Here is a 14990-nt window from a genome sequence, read left to right as displayed (position 1 = left end):
GAGTGGGGGGACACACACACACACATACAGATCTAGGGGATCAGACACCCCCACACTCCCCCCCTCGCACCACTGCCAAGTGGTTGAGCTGGTCCCAAGGCAAACAGGAGCAGCCAGGATGCTGCTACCGTGCAGGGATGGAGAGGAGCTGGGATTTGGGGAGGGGGGACACACACACACATACAGATCTAGGGGATCAGACACCCCCACACTCCCCCCCTCGCACCACTGCCAAGTGGTTGAGCTGGTCCCAAGGCAAACAGGAGCAGCCAGGACGCTGCTACTGTGCAGGGAAGGAGAGGAGCTTGGATTTGGGGGGGGACACATGCACAGAGATCTAGGGGATCAGACACCCCCACACTCCCCCCCTCACACCACTGCCAAGTGGTGGAGCTGGTCCCAAGGCAAACAGGAGCAGCTAGGACGCTGCTACCACGCAGAGATGGAGAGGAGCTGGGATTTGGGGAGGGGGGAAACACAGAGAGAGAGATCTAGGGGACACCCCACCCCCCCTTCCCGAGAAGCTCAGCAGCCAGGGGGGTGTGGACACAACTATATTTGGTAATAAATAATGTACAGATCTGTGGGCACTGCTGCCAGAGGGGCACCTCCTGCCACCACCACCCCCTCCTCACCCCAGGGCACCCCAGGACTTGGGGCAGGGGGGGGTCCCCTGCACTTGGGGAGGTCGGGGGGGGGAGGGGGATGGTGAATTTTTGGTGGTGATTTGGGGGTTTGGTTGATTGGGCTGAAGAGCAAAATGCTCCCCGAGGGGTCGAGTGGGGCTGGTGGCAGAAGGGTGGTGCAGGGGCAGGCTCAGCACTGAGCTTGGGTGAAGGTCGTGAGGGCTGAGCCTGGCATCCCAGGTGCCTTGCATGCTGCCAAGCCCCTGTGCCCAGCTGGAGAGCTAACACCATGGGGCCAGAGAGAGCTGGTGCCATGGCTGGAGAGCTGGTGCCATGGCTGGAGAGCTGGTGCCATGGCTGGAGGGTTGGTGCCATGGCTGCAGATTTGGTGTTAAAGCCAGAGAGCTGGCACCATGGCCAGAGAGAGCTGGCTTCATGGCTGGAGAGCTGGTGCCATGGCTGGAGACTTGGTCTGAAGGCCAGAGAGCTGGCACCATGGCTGGAGGCTTGGTATGAAGGCCAGAGAGGTGATACTATAGCCAGAGAGCTGGCACCATGGCAGGAAAGCTGGCACAACAGTCAGAGGGCTGGCACCAGGAGTGCAGAGCTGGTGTCATGACCAGAGAGATGACACTGTAGCCATAGAGCTGGCACCATGGCAGAGAAGCTGGTACCACAGCTGGAGAGCTGGCACCACAGCTGGGTTGGTGGCACCACAGCTGGGTTGGTGGCACCACAGCTGGGTTGGTGGCACCTCACCATGCCAGGGCAGAGAGCACAGAGGCTTTTTTAACACATTCTTGTCTCCCCCTCCCACTCCCCCCCCAAAAAAAAGACGCCTCACTGCCAGCTCTTGCCACCCTTAGCCAGCACCAGCCCTGGCACAGCCACACAGGAGCCCTACTGCCAGGCACGAGGCATAGTGGCTGGCAGAGGACCCCTCCCCATCCCGACCCCTTCCCCTATTCTCTTCCACCCCCTCTTTCATTCTGTTTTATTTAGATAACCCCCATGGGGCCACGGCTCCACTGTTGGCACCACTGGCACCACCAGCAGCACCAGCAGCACCACTGCCACTGGCACCACCGGCACCACCAGCGCCGTGGTCCCCAGGGGCTGAGCACCAAAAGCTGCCCCACACGGGGCTGGGGGCGAGGGCAGGGACAGCACCTGGGTGAGGGGAAAATGGGCAAGGCTGGTGGAGGCTGCCCGCTGGCACCCCCCCCCGCCCACGTCCCAGCAGTCCCTGCCCCGCTGCCCCCATGGCAGGAGGGTGCCACTCCACGCGTGTCCCCTCCTTGGCCATTAATAATGAGTAAAAGCGACAGGGAAGGGGAGGGCAGAGCTGAGCCGGGGAGGGGAGCACCGAGGTGGGTGGCACCGCGGCGCTCACAGCTGCCCCCGCCCCTGGCCCACCCTCTGCCGGCTGCTGGGGGTCCGGCGAGTGGCCGTAGGGCCGGGGGCACGGGCACCAGAAGCGAAGTCCATGACGTCGGGTGGAGCTCCACGCATCCCACTGCTGCCCATCTCCCGGCGGATCTCATCCAAGGCTTCGGCGGGCGCCGTCAGCAGGCGCTGGAAGAAGCTCTCCCGGCCCGGCGGCCGCTCCTGGCAGGTGAAGGTGACAGCGGTGCCCGCGGCAGCCTTCATCTCGCGTGAGAAGCCGTCGGAGGTGCCGTCGAAGCAGCGGCCGATGGCGATCTCCTTGGCCAGCCGCGGGTTCTGGTCCGTCACCGTGTAGATGCCATAGTTGTGGCCCAGGGGGTCCACGGGGGCCAGCATGCTGAAGGCGGCCGTGTGGTTGTTGTCGGCCACGGGCGGGTGCCGGCTCAGGTAGTCCCGCAGGAGGCTGTTGACGGCGCTGCGGTGACAGCTGCCTTGGGGGATGATGGAGACCAGGGTGCGGTCCACCAGGCTCTGATCGAAGAGCATCCCGCTGCACTTGAACTCCACGCAGGCTCCCGAGGTGTTCTCCAGCAGCATGTCCCGCACGCTCCGGGTGTCCCGCAGCCCGTAGAGCTGCCCGCGGGTGCGGGGGTGGCTGCCCCCGACGTTGCGGGACCTCACCATGTACTCCTGCGGCCCCTCGATCTGCACCTTGATGAAACAAGCCCTGAACTCCTGGGGGTTGGGCCACCACGAGAGGTAGTCGCCGGTCCAGGAGGTGAGGTCGCTCTCCCTGAAGGGCACCACGTTGTACTCGTACTTGTCCACCTCCACGCGGTAGAAGCGGAGGTGGTTGGCGCTGACGGGCGCCTGCTCGCACTCCCGCAGGCTGCGGTAGGGGTAGACGGGGCCGTTGGTCTCGTCGACGTTGTTGGGGTCGGGCTTGGCCACGTTGATTTGCAAAGCTGTCTTCTTCAAGTCGGGGTCGTCGTGGTCCGAGCGGCGGTAGCCCAGCTTGCCCAGGTAGGGCTGGGACACGCCGACGGCGTTGGGGTTGAGCTTGGGGCTGGAGGCTACAGCTTCCAGCTCCTCCCCGCCCAGCGTGGCCGTGACATAGGCCGAGTAGGCATCGGCTCGTTGGCCGTCGCAGAAGGCAGGCAGGCAGGCGCCGTTGGGACCTGTCACCACGCTGTCGAAGCGACCCCAGGCCCGGGGGTTGGTAGGGTAGCCAGGTTGGGGCTCCAGGTTGATGAGGCTGATGACCACCCCCTCCAGCTGCTCGTAGGGGTTGAACTTCTCGTTGCTGTAAGCCCTGACCTTCACGAAGCAGCGGCGGTCCTCCGGCACGTCCAGGTTGAAGAGGCGCCGCTCCCGGATCTCCAGGTTCCCGACCAGGAAGGTCCTCTCCTCCCTCTTCCTCCGGCTCCCCTCAGCCGGCTGGAGGATCCCTTCCTCCTCCCACAAGCCCGTCTCAGGGTTCAAGGACCACAGCTTCATCTTCTGCAGGTGCTCCGGCATCCAGACCTGCCCCGCGTCCATCCGCACCTGCACCGGCCCCGTCTGCAGCGCGGCGCCGCTGCCCTGCTCCCGGAACTCCACGGCGAACATGCCGTAGGTGCGCAGGGGAACGATGTCGCCGTCGGCGTCGGCGAAGCTCAGGTCGCTGGAGGCGGCGCTGGCGGTCGCCATGTCCCTGGGGTCCAGGAAGGTGACGCTGGCTTGGACAGTGCCGTTGAAGACCTCCCCGGAGGGACGGAGGAAGGCTCCGGCGGGAAGAACGAGCTCCCCGACGGGCTCCCGGCCGCTCTCCTCCCCCAGCGGGATGGCGTTGACTCGGCTGCCGTCCAGCTCCACCGGCTCCTTCTTCCGCAGCATCTTGACCTCCTGGTAGACGGCACCGCCGCGGCGGTTGAAGGGCAGGACCTTGACGGCATCCACGAACCTCTGCTGGCGGTCCACGAAGCGAGCCACCAAGCGCTGGGTGTCCGGTGGCACCTCGATGGTGAAGGAGCCCTTGTAGCCCGTGAAGCCAACCTTCCTCCCACCCAGGAAGATCTGCCCGAAGCGCAGGGGCTCGCCCGTGTCGGCCGCCGTCACCCGGCCCTGCACCAGGACGCGGGGCTGGGCACAGGGGCCGCAACCGCACTCAGCCACCACCTTGATGGGCAGCGAGGAGCCGGCGCAGGGGATGTCCCTCAGCTCCATCCTCCGCACCCCGCAGCAGCGCCCCGCGTCCGCCCCGCACTCCGAGCGCCCGCCCACGCTGCTGGCACACGGGGCAGGCGGGCAGCGCCCCACGTTGTAGTACCGGGAGCCGGTGGCATCTTGCGGGCATTCACTGGGCAGCTCTACCAGGCTGGGCTCGGGCTCTGACTTGCAGCTCTGCTGGCCCTGGGCTGGAGGGGGGGACACACACAGATGAGGGGCACACACAGGGGGTTAGGGTGGCACCCCCCACTTCACACCCCACGCTGATGGGGTTGGTGGGGGGGGGTGTGTGACCAAACCCGTCCTGCTCTCACCCAGCACTGTGAGCTGTGCCGGTGCCGATTTGATGGCACCAGCCTCGCTGCTGGCTTTGCAGTGGTAGGTGCCCGCCTGCTCCAGTGCCAGCCCCTTCAGCGCCAGGCGGCTGCTGTACCCATGCACCTTCCTCTCCAGCAGCGTCCCGTTGTGGTACCTGTGGGGACGGGGATGGGCTCAGCGGGACGTGGCCAGGGCTGCCTTTCCCCACCAGTCCCCACCAGTCTCAGCTCTCCACCAGCCAGACTCGGCTCACCAGGAGTATTTCTTGGGCACGGGGGTGCCCGAGGCTTTGCAGCAGAAGGTCACCTCCTGCCCGGCCACCCGCACCTTGGCCTTGGGGTGCAGCACCATGTAGGGCTTCTCTGCAGGGGCGGAAGGTGGCAGAGGGTACAACGAGCCATGGCAACCCCCCCCGCTCCCTCCCCCCAGATCACTCCTCTTCACCATGCACCCTTCAGGAAGCTCCCTCGAGCGGTGCCCAGCTCAGTGCCCACCGCATCCCACGATGCTTACCCAGCCTCTGCAGCACCACGTGTGCCACAGCCACACCGGAGCCGTTGGAGATGATGGGTGCCAGTCCCGGAGCGAAGCCCTCCCGGTGGGCAGTGATATTGGCAGCGTCGTCCTCACACAGCCCCGTCACAACGAAGCGCCCCAGGGCATCGCTGCGGGCCAGTGGCACCAGTGGGTGACCCTCCAGGTAGATGTGGGCATCTGGCAGCGCCGCGCCGCTGGCTGAGGTGACGGTGCCCTGCAGCGTGTGCTCAGGGCAGGCTGCGGGGTGGCACCAGCGCTCAGACCTCGTGGGCATGGCCGACAGCGGGGCCAGGCGGGTGAAGGGCGCTGGGGAGGGTTGTCCCCGTGTGCCCGAGGGCAGGTACCTGGGCAGGGCGAGGGGGGGCATTTCTGCACCTCGGTGGGGCTGCCGCTGCATGGCACCTTCTTGGCTTTCCTGCAGCTCCGACGCCGGACGCGGGTCCCGGCGCTGCCACAGCTGCGGGTGCAGGGACTCCAGGTGCCCCACTCCATCCACGCTGACTCTGAGGGGAGATGCCAGGTGGGCAGCCAGCGCCACACTCCCCACCAGCCCCCCAGACCGAGCGGCCCCCAGCTCCATCCAGCTCCCCCGTGCCCAGTTAGATCCATCTCACCAGTGCCAGCACGGACCACTCATACTGCTGGCAGCAGGGGCCAGGAGGGGAGCCTGGGTGCTGGGGTGGCACAGAGGTCCCTACCTGGGCAAGGCCCTGCACTGCATGGTCGACGCTCCACAGCTTTGCCCTTGCACTTGAGCTCCTTGAGGGCAACCACCAGCTTGGCATTGACGCAGCGGCGGGCACGGGTCTGGATGCCACTGGTGCCACAGGCACTGCGCGAGCAGGGGCTCCAGGAGGACCAGTGAGACCAGTAGATGTGCTCTGGGGGGAGGCAGAGCTGCTAACTGGGGACCCACCACTCACACCCAGCTCCACGGGTGGCACCGTGCCCACGAGATGATGCCCGGGGTGATCCACCCAAGAGGTGATCGCTGGAGCAGGGGAAGCTCTGGCGCAGCCACAGCTCCAGCAGCACCCAGTGGGATGCGGCAGGGGGGGTGACAAGAGCAAAAACGGGCAGGGATGTCCTCCCAGCAAGGTGCCAGGGGGTGAGGTGGGTGGGGACGGGCACTCACCCAGCGGGCAGAGGAAGCGGATGTGGTAGTTGGAGCAGGTTTTGCCCTGGGGCTGCTCCTTGTTGAGACAGTGAAAGCCTTTCTTGGGGCTGAGGTGCACCACCTCGCCCACCTCCTCGGGCAGTGCCCACTCGGTGGTGCGAGCCTGGATGGCCACTGGCCGCTGGCAGACTCGCCCGCGGTAGTAGAAGCGGATGGCAGCCAAACTCTCGTGGTCCCCATCCCCACCAGGGTGGTCGATGTTGAACCAGGATGTCCACTCAGCTCCCCTGCCTGGCATGAAGGCAGCCCTGAGCACACGGGCGAGGAGAGACTCCTCCGCCCCTCATCACCACCAGGTGTCACCGGGACTGGGGGGGGGGCGGGGACGACAGCTTGGACACACTGAGGGATGAAAGCGTGAGGGGATGGAGGGCACTGAGGGACGTAGGGTGGGACAGGGGTGGGCATCACAGCTGTGCTGTGAGGGGCCCATGCGTGGGGAGATGGTGGGCATTGCTTCATGCAGAGGGAGGTGGTGGGCATTGCCCCACGCAGGGGGAGGTGGTGGGCATTGTCCCATGCAGGGGGAGATGGTGGGCATTGCCCCATGCAGGAGGAGGTGGTGGGCATTGCCCCACACAGGAGGAGGTGGTGGGCATTGCCCCACGCAGGGGGAGGTGGTGGGCATTGCCCCATGCAGGGGGAGGTGGTGGGCATTGCCCCATGCAGCCCTTTTGGGGTGTCCTCGGTGAGCCCTTGCCCTGGGGGGGCATGGGGACAGCCATACCTGCTGTGTCCAGGTCGAGCTCTGCCAGGCTGGGGGCTGCTTTCCAGGGCTTGGCTGCTGCCCCTCTCTTGCCCGGCTCCGAGTCGTTCTCCAGGGGCTCTGAGAGAAGCACAAAGTGACAGCAGCCACCATGGGGGCACCTCCTTGCCGGGGGCACCTCCTTGCCAGGGCCACGCTGGGCCCCGTGCCACACCCATGGGCTGCATGTGGCAGAAATGTTGCCCACAAGCTTCTGGATGCCCCAAGGTCTTTGGGGGTAGTGTGGGACAAGGACATGAGCAGAGGTGCCCATTGATGTGCCCACCGTGCTGAGGCCATGGCACAATGCTGGCATCACCAAGCCCAAACAGCTGGAGCCCACAGGAGAGAGCCCTGGGGAGTTGGCATCTCCTACCTGCTTGCCTCTCACATGAGTGGGGAGCAGGTCCCTGGCACCCATGGGCACTGGGCAGGATGTGACCAAACACCCAAGACACTCCTGTGCAGCCTGGACAACCATGAGTACCCCACAGGCACCCCACAGGCATGCAGTGGGTACCCTGTAGGCATGCAGTGGGCACTCCATGGGCACTCCATAATCATGCAGTGGGCACCCTGTAGGCATGCAGTGGGCACTCCATGGGCACCCTACAATCATGCAGTGGGCACCCTGTAGGCATGCAGTGAGGACCCCATGGGCACCCCATAATCATGCAGTGGGCACCCTATGGGCACTGCATGGACATGCAGTGGGCACCATCCCTCCACCAGCAGCAATCCCATGGTGAGGGGAACTCAACTGTGCCACCTCCTGTCCCCTCCCTGGCTGGCAGGGAGCTGGGCAGCAGCAGGGTCCTGCCTCAGCCTCTGCTCCGCAGGTGCCTGGACTTTGTGCCCGGGTTAGGGACGTTCCCAGCAGCCGCTGCCTTGGCACCTTGCAGACACCCCCCCGCAAGGGGCTGAGGGCAAAGCCCCCACAGAGCAGCCAGGGTGGCCGAGGTTGCCCTCAGGTGCTGAGCCCTCTGTTGCCAGAGCTGGTGGGGACACGGCACAGGGCATGGCCCCTGCCCTCTGGCGACATAGCCACAGGGAGGGCAAACCCACCCTGAGCCTCACCAACACATCCTCCCACCAGCCGATGCCAGAGGGACTGTCCCCAGCTGTGCCCACAGCCTTGGTGCACCTCTGAGCCTGGCACACATCTCTCCACAGCACACATCTGGCAGGCGTTCAGCCCCATCCCCATCCTGCCCCTCCAGCCCCAGGGAGGGCAGGGTTGGCAGTGGCAAGGGTGGTGGGTCCCCATGCCACGGTTAGACAGCAGCCCCGGTCTTACCTGATACCCTGGCACACCTCTGACCCTGGCACACATCTCCCCACAGCACACATCTGGCAAGCACTCAGTCCCCATCCTTCCCCTCGAGTCCCAAGGGAGAGCAGGGATGCCAACGGCACAGGGTGGCAAGGTCCCCTATGGCACCGTTAGCAGGCAGCCCCAGTCTTCCCTGATACCCTGGCACACCTCTGACCCTGGCACACATCTCCCCACAGCACACATCTGGCAAGCACTCAGTCCCCATCCTTCCCCTCGAGTCCCAAGGGAGGGCAGAGATGCCAACGGCACAGGGTGGCAAGGTCCCCTATGGCACCGTTAGCGGGTAGCCCCGCTCTTACCTGACGCCCTGGCACCGTGCAAGGTGGCAAGAGCCAGGAGTGCCAGCGCCAGCTCCCCCATGGCTGCCCGGGCAGGTGGTGGCAGGTCGGGCAGTGAGTGGGAGCGCGGTGGCACCGCGGGGCTATATAGGAAGCCTTTCCCCCTCGTGCCGTCAGACGGCAGGATCCTGGCAGCCGCCGGGGCTGGCAGGGTGCCAGGCGGGGAGAGGGAAGGAAGGAGCCTTCTTCTTCTTCTTCTTCCTCTTCGTCGTCTTCATCTTCGCCGCCGGCGGCGCTCATCACCGCCGCAGCCCGGGAGACCTGAGCGCTTGTTTGTGCCCAGCTGCTAAAATTGGAAGCGTTTTGGGAATGCGAAAAAGGGGAGGGAGAGGGGAGAGGAAAAGCGGCGAGAGCCCTGCCCCGGCGCTCCTGCGGTTGAGGAGGTGTCAAGGTGCCAACGTTCCCCTGGCACCCCGCTGCTGGACCTGCCCACGGGCGCCCGCGCCGTGACCTGAGCCACGTGTGGGGTGTTGCCGGAGCTGGCCGGTGTCGAGCTGCAGGGCAAGAGCTCAGCGCACCCACGGTCACAGCTGCTGCCCCATGCGAAGTGCCCACTGGCACTGGGGTGTGCTGGGGAGGGTGGCAGAGCCCTCCAGAAGTGTCATCCCCAACTACCCCCCCCCATGATGGGGACTGCCCCATGCAAAGTTCCCAGTGGCACTGGGGTGTGCTGGGGAGGGTGGCACAGCCCTCCAAAAGTGTCACCCCCGACCACCCCCCCCAGAATGGGGATTACCCCATGCAAAGTGCCCAGTGGCACTGGGGTGTGCCGGGGAGGGTGGCACAGAGACCCTCCAAAAGTGTCACCCCCGATCACCCCCCCCCAGAATGGGCACTGCCCCATGCAAAGTGCCCACTGGCACTGAGGTGTGCTGGGGAGGGTGGCAGAGCCCCTCCGAAGGTGTCACCCCCGACCACCCCCCCCAGAATGGGCACTGAGCCATGCAAAGTGCCCAGTGGCACTGGGGTGTGCTGGGGAGGGTGGCAGAGCCCCTCTGAAAGTGACACCCCCAACCATGCCCACCCCAAAACGAGGACTGGTGCATGAAAGGTGCCCAACGGCACTGGGGTGTGCTGGGGAGGGTGGCAGAGCCCTCCAAAAGTGTCACCCCCGACCACCCCCCCCAGAATGGGGATTACCCCATGCAAAGTGCCCACTGGCACTGGGGTGTGCCGGGGAGGGTGGCACAGAGACCCTCCAAAAGTGTCACCCCCGACCACCCCCCCCAGAATGGGCATTGCGCCATGCAAAGTTCCCAGTGGCACTGGGGTGTGCTGGGGAGGGTGGCAGAGCCCTCCAAAAGTGTCACCCCCGACCACCCCCCCCAGAATGGGCACTGAGCCATGCAAAGTGCCCAGTGGCACTGGGGTGTGCTGGGGAGGGTGGCAGAGCCCCTCCGAAAGTGACACCCCCAACCATGCCCACCCCAAAATGAGGACTGGCGCATGAAAGGTGCCCAACGGCACTGGGGTGTGCCGGGGAGGGTGGCACAGAGACCCTCCGAAAGTGTCACCCCCGACCACCCCCCCCAGAATGGGCACTGCCCCATGCAAAGTGCCCAGTGGCACTGGGGTGTGCCGGGGAGGATGGCAGAGCCCTCCGAAAGTGTCACCCCCAACCACCCCCCCCATGATGGGGACTGCCCCATGCAAAGTGCCCACTGGCACTGGGGTGTGCTGGGGAGGGTGGCATAGAGACCCTCCAAAAGTGTCACCCCCGACCACCCCCCCCAGAATGGAGACTGCCCCATGCAAAGTGCCCAGTGGCACTGGGGTGTGCTGGGGAGGGTGGCAGAGCCCCTCTGAAAGTGTCACCCCCGACCGCCCCCCCCAGAATGGGCACTGAGCCATGCAAAGTGCCCACTGGCACTGGGGTGTGTTGGGGAGGATGGCAGAGCCCTCCAAAAGTGTCACCCCCAACCACCCCCCCCCCCCCATAATGGGGACTGCTCCACGCATAGTGCCCAGTGGCACTGTGGTGTGCCGCAGAGGGGGAGGGTGACAGAGTGAGGACACCCCCACACACCCCTCCCACGCCCCCTCCCTTCCCAGGCTGACCCCAGACGCCCCCCAGCTGGGGACCGCAGCCCCCTCCCGCAGCGCCGCCAGCGGAAATCCCGGCGCATTCCCTGCATTCCCTGGAATTCCAGCTGCACCGGCCCGGGGGGGGCAGGCAGCTGCCGGTGCTCCGGGGTGGGGGGGGGTCAGCAGCACCTTCTGCACCGGGACAGGTGGGGACGGTCCCCAGCGAGGGTTTGTCACCTCCCTCCTTGTTAATGAAGCACCCCACGGCGAGGGGGCTGCTGCCGGGACCCTTCCCCAGCGCCTTCCAGGGTTTCAGGTTATGGGGGGGGGGGGTGTGGGGGTGGTGTGTGGAGACCCCCACAGCCACTCGTGGGCTGCCCAAACTCTCCTAGGAGGTCACTTCCATTATCACAACGTTTGTCCCCAAAGGCAGGCTGGTGACAGGTCCCAGAGCTTGAGCCATGCGTGGAGCGGGGGAGGGGGGTCCTCAACCCATACAAACCTCCCAGCACCGATGGGACTTGAGGCTGGGCTCCCCCCTCCCCCTCCCCCTCCACAGCACAAGCCCCCAGCCCAAACTCTCCTAGAAGGTCATCACCCCTCAGCCCAGTGCCCAGGGACACACAAAGCCCAGGGAAGAGCCACCAAGAGCTTTTATTCCCGGGGGGCTGCCAGGGCCACCACGCACTCGGTGCCAGGGTACTCGGGGGGGTTGAGCTCGAACTTCTTCTGCACGTCGTAGGGCAGGAAGCGCCCAGCCACGAAGTGCTGGCGGCCCAAGAAGTGCCTGGCACACCGCTTGGGGGCAGACAGCGACACCAGGACGTCGGGGCTGATGCCACCGCTGCTGCCAGCTTCCACATCCCACCCTGCCGTGGAACAAAAGGCGCCGTGAGGAGCTGGGGCTGAGGCCGGGCACAACTCAGGGCACCCACGGCCCACCAAGTGCCCGGTGGGACTGCAGGCTGCAAAGTGCCCTGTGGCACTGGGGAGGGGGACAGAGGGAGGACGCCCCCAGCAGGGTCACCCCAAACCCTCTTCTGTGCGCAGCAGGTGGTGGTGGAGGGGTCCTGACGGCACTGGTGGCAGCTCTGAGCTGGTGGAGGGGGCTGTGGGGTGGTACGGATGGAGAGGATGGGGTAGGTGCCCCCTGCCCAGGGTGGTGGAGATGGGGAGGATGAAGTAGGTGCCCCCCACACGCACTGGTGGAGATGGAGAGGATGGAGTGAGTGACCCCCAGGGTGGAGATAGGGAAGATGGAGTGGGGGACCCCCAAGGTGGGTGGAGATGGAGAAGATGGGGTAGGTGCCCCCTGGCCAAGGTGAAGATAGGGAGGGTGGAGTGAGTGACCCCCCAGGGTGGTGGAGATGGAGAGGATGAGGTAGGTGCCCCCTCCAGGGTGGTGGAGATGGGGAGGATGGGGTGGGTGTCCCGTGGCAAAGGTGGTGGAGATGGGGAGGATGGGGTGGGTGCCCCCCAGGGTGGTGGAAATGGGGAGGATGGGGTAGGTGCCCCCCTCAAGGTGGTGGAGATAGGGAGGGTGGGTGACCCTCCAGGTGGTGGAGATGAAGAGGATGGAGTGGATGCCTCCCACCCACGGTGATGCAGATGGGGAGGATGAGGTGGGTGCCCCTTGCTCAAGGTGGTGAAGATAGGGAGGATGGAGTGGATGCCCCCCACCCACACTGATGGAGATGGGGAGGATGGAGTGGATGCCTCCCACCCACACTGATGGAGATGGGGAGGATGGGGTGGGTGCCCCCCCACCCACACTGATGGAGATGGGGAGGATGGGGTGGGTGCCCCCCCACCCACACTGATGGAGATGGGGAGGATGGGGTGGGTGCCCCCACCCACACTGATGGAGATGGGGAGGATGGAGTGGATGCCCCCCACCCACACTGATGGAGATGGGGAGGATGGAGTGGATGCCTCCCACCCACACTGATGGAGATGGGGAGGATGGGGTGGGTGCCCCCCCACCCACACTGATGGAGATGGGGAGGATGGGGTGGGTGCCCCCACCCACACTGATGGAGATGGGGAGGATGGGGTGGGTGCCCCCCACCCACACTGATGGAGATGGGGAGGGTGGGGTGGGTGCCCCCCACCCACAGTGATGGAGATGGGGAGGATGGGGTGGGTGCCCTCCACCCACAGTGATGGAGATGGGGAGGAGGGGGTGGGTGCCCCCCACCCACACTGATGGAGATGGGGAGGATGGGGTGGGTGCCCCCCAGCGTGAAGATAGGGAAGATGGAGTGGGGGACCCCCAAGGTGGGTGGAGATGGAGAGGATGAGGTAGGTGCCTCCTGGCCAAGGTGGAGATAGGGAGGATGGAGTGAGCGCCCCCCCCCAGTGGGTGTCCCCCCCCTAACACCAGCAGCACTGTGGTGGCTGTGGCCACGTTTTGGCACCAGGTTGGGTTTTTCTCGGTGGGGATCCACCAGCGGCCGTGCCGAGGGCTCCTGTTTGCTCCTGCGGCTGGCGGAGGGGCGGGGGGGACACACACGCGGCGGGGGGGGGTGCGTGGGGGGGGGTTGATGACAATTCCAGGCCTGGCCACCAGACACCAGGGTGTTTGCAAATTACATCATGTCTCAGCTCCGGGAGCTTGTTATTTACCGTGGATGCCCGGAGAGCATCTGCAGAGCCAGCCCCAGCGCCTGGCAAGGGGACTGCCAGGCTCGGGAAGGCGCTGGGGGGGGGGCAAGGAGGGTGCCCAGGGTTGTCCTTACCCTGGCAGGACACCATGGGGAAGCAAAGTGGGGGGTCCTCAGAGAGGAAATTTAGGGATGGTCTCCAAGGTTGTCCTTAAAAGGGAGGGCACCAAGGTAGGGCAAAAGCTTGGGGGGGCGGGGGGGGGGGGTGTGTGCCAGGGTGGTTCTTACACTGGGAGGGCACCGAGGTGGGGCAAAAGCTTAGGGGGTGCCAGGGTGGTTCTTACACTGAGAGGGCACCGAGGTGGGGCAAAAGCTTAGGGGGGTGCCAGGGTGGTTCTTACACTGGGAGGGCACCGAGGTGGGGCAAAAGCTTAGGGGGTGCCAGGGTGGTTCTTACACTGAGAGGGCACCGAGGTGGGGCAAAAGCTTAGGGGGGTGCCAGGGTGGTTCTAACACTGGGAGGGCACTGAGGTGGGGCAAAAGCTTAGGGGGGTGCCAGGGTGGTTCTTACACTGCGAGGGCACTGAGGTGGGGCAAAAGCTTAGGGGGGTGCCAGGGTGGTTCTAACACTGGGAGGGCACTGAGGTGGGGCAAAAGCTTAGGGGGGTGCCAGGGTGGTTCTTACACCAGGAGGGCACCGAGGTGGGGCAAAAGCTTAGGGGGGTGCCAGGGTGGTTCTTACACTGGGAGGGCACCGAGGTGGGGCAAAAGCTTAGGGGGGTGCCAGGGTGGTTCTTACACCGGGAGGGCACCACGAGGAGGCAAAGTGGAGGGTCCCCAGGAGGGGAAGTAGAAGCATCTCCAGGGCTGTCGCCACCACGGGCGCTGCCCAGTGTGATGCCAAGGTGGTAGCCAATGTGAGAAGCCTCAAGGGTCCCATCCCGGTTGGGGGTGCCGTGCGCGGTGCCAGACCTGAGGGCACATCCAGGCTGACGATGGGGATCCGGACGTGCTTGAGGGTGGCCAGGATGGCAGCGCAGGGCTCCCTCCCCTCGCTGCCCTCCGCCTCGGCGCCCAGCACCGCGTCCACCACCGCGTTGTAGGCATCGTTGATCAGCTGGACCTGGGGGGGTGAGGGGGGGCGAAGAGGGTTGAGGGTGAGAGGTGACACAAGGTGAGCACCAGGAACCCCCCCCCGCAAAGTGGGACAAGGCACCGAGCACCACGCAGGGACCCCCCCTCAGTAAACAAGGGCTGGGCGGGGGTCACAGGGTGAGCAGGAGGTGCCCCCCCCCCAGACACAAGGCGTGACGAGGACCTCCCCTCCTCCGCCAAGAGCCTCACCTGGAGTCGCTGCCAAGAAAATTCACCCTCCCCCCCCCAGTAAACTGCGGCCAAGGGCTGGGCGGGGGTCACAGGGTGAGCAGGGGGTGACCCCCCCCTCATGGCACAAGGCATCACGAGGACCTCCCCTCCTCCGCCAAGAGCCTCACCTGGAATCGCTGCCAAACAGATGTCCCCCCCCCAGGACTGGGGCCAGCGGTTGGGGTGGGAGTGGGGGGGACAGGACGGGACGGGACGGGACGGGGGCGGGGGGGGGGTGGAGAACAGGGCACGGAGGGGCAGCGGCGGCGCTGGGGGAGGGCAGAGCCCGGAGCCCGGCACGCTGAGCCGCTTGGCCCCGGCCAGGG

General features: G+C 65.7%; 2 protein-coding genes across 2 annotated transcripts in view; both read right to left on the bottom strand.

The window, feature by feature from the left end:
* Positions 1-1831: 1831 nt before the first annotated feature.
* Positions 1832-10797, bottom strand: CILP2 (cartilage intermediate layer protein 2). The gene is made up of 11 exons (XM_064174838.1): positions 10730-10797; positions 9071-9165; positions 8633-8815; positions 6980-7078; positions 6211-6483; positions 5774-5956; positions 5420-5578; positions 5052-5312; positions 4792-4900; positions 4535-4692; positions 1832-4408 (listed from the first exon to the last, which is right to left on the bottom strand). The coding sequence occupies exons 1-11, from the start codon at positions 10795-10797 to the stop codon at positions 2016-2018; spliced, it is 3981 nt and encodes a 1326-aa protein (XP_064030908.1). The 3' UTR covers positions 1832-2015.
* A 534-nt stretch (positions 10798-11331) lies between these two features.
* Positions 11332-14990, bottom strand: part of YJEFN3 (YjeF N-terminal domain containing 3) — an 11015-nt gene continuing 7356 nt past the window's right edge. Inside the window, exons 5-6 of the mRNA XM_064175203.1 lie at positions 14272-14422; positions 11332-11565 (exon numbers count right to left, since the gene is read on the bottom strand). Of these exons, the coding sequence (XP_064031273.1) occupies positions 11351-11565; positions 14272-14422 (366 nt within the window). The 3' untranslated portion in view covers positions 11332-11350. The remainder of the gene's footprint in view (positions 11566-14271; positions 14423-14990) is intronic.

This window comes from Pogoniulus pusillus, chromosome 41, assembly GCF_015220805.1.
Source record: "Pogoniulus pusillus isolate bPogPus1 chromosome 41, bPogPus1.pri, whole genome shotgun sequence".
Classification (NCBI taxonomy): domain Eukaryota; kingdom Metazoa; phylum Chordata; class Aves; order Piciformes; family Lybiidae; genus Pogoniulus; species Pogoniulus pusillus.
This window is presented reverse-complemented; position numbering and strand designations above follow the sequence as displayed.

What these genes read in the sequence shown, in the direction of transcription:
- CILP2 (XM_064174838.1), bottom strand. Translation starts at nt 10,797, where the DNA reads ATGCGCCGGGATTTCCGCTGGCGGCGCTGCGGGAGGGGGCTGCGGTCC. An exon ending in CAGCGGGGTGCCAGGGGAAC is followed by an intron (nt 8,816 to 9,070) that starts GTTGGCACCTTG and finishes GCACCCTGCCAG; the next exon opens with CCCCGGCGGCTGCCAGGATC. An exon ending in GGCACAGCTCACAGTGCTGG is followed by an intron (nt 4,409 to 4,534) that starts GTGAGAGCAGGA and finishes CCCCCCCTCCAG; the next exon opens with CCCAGGGCCAGCAGAGCTGC.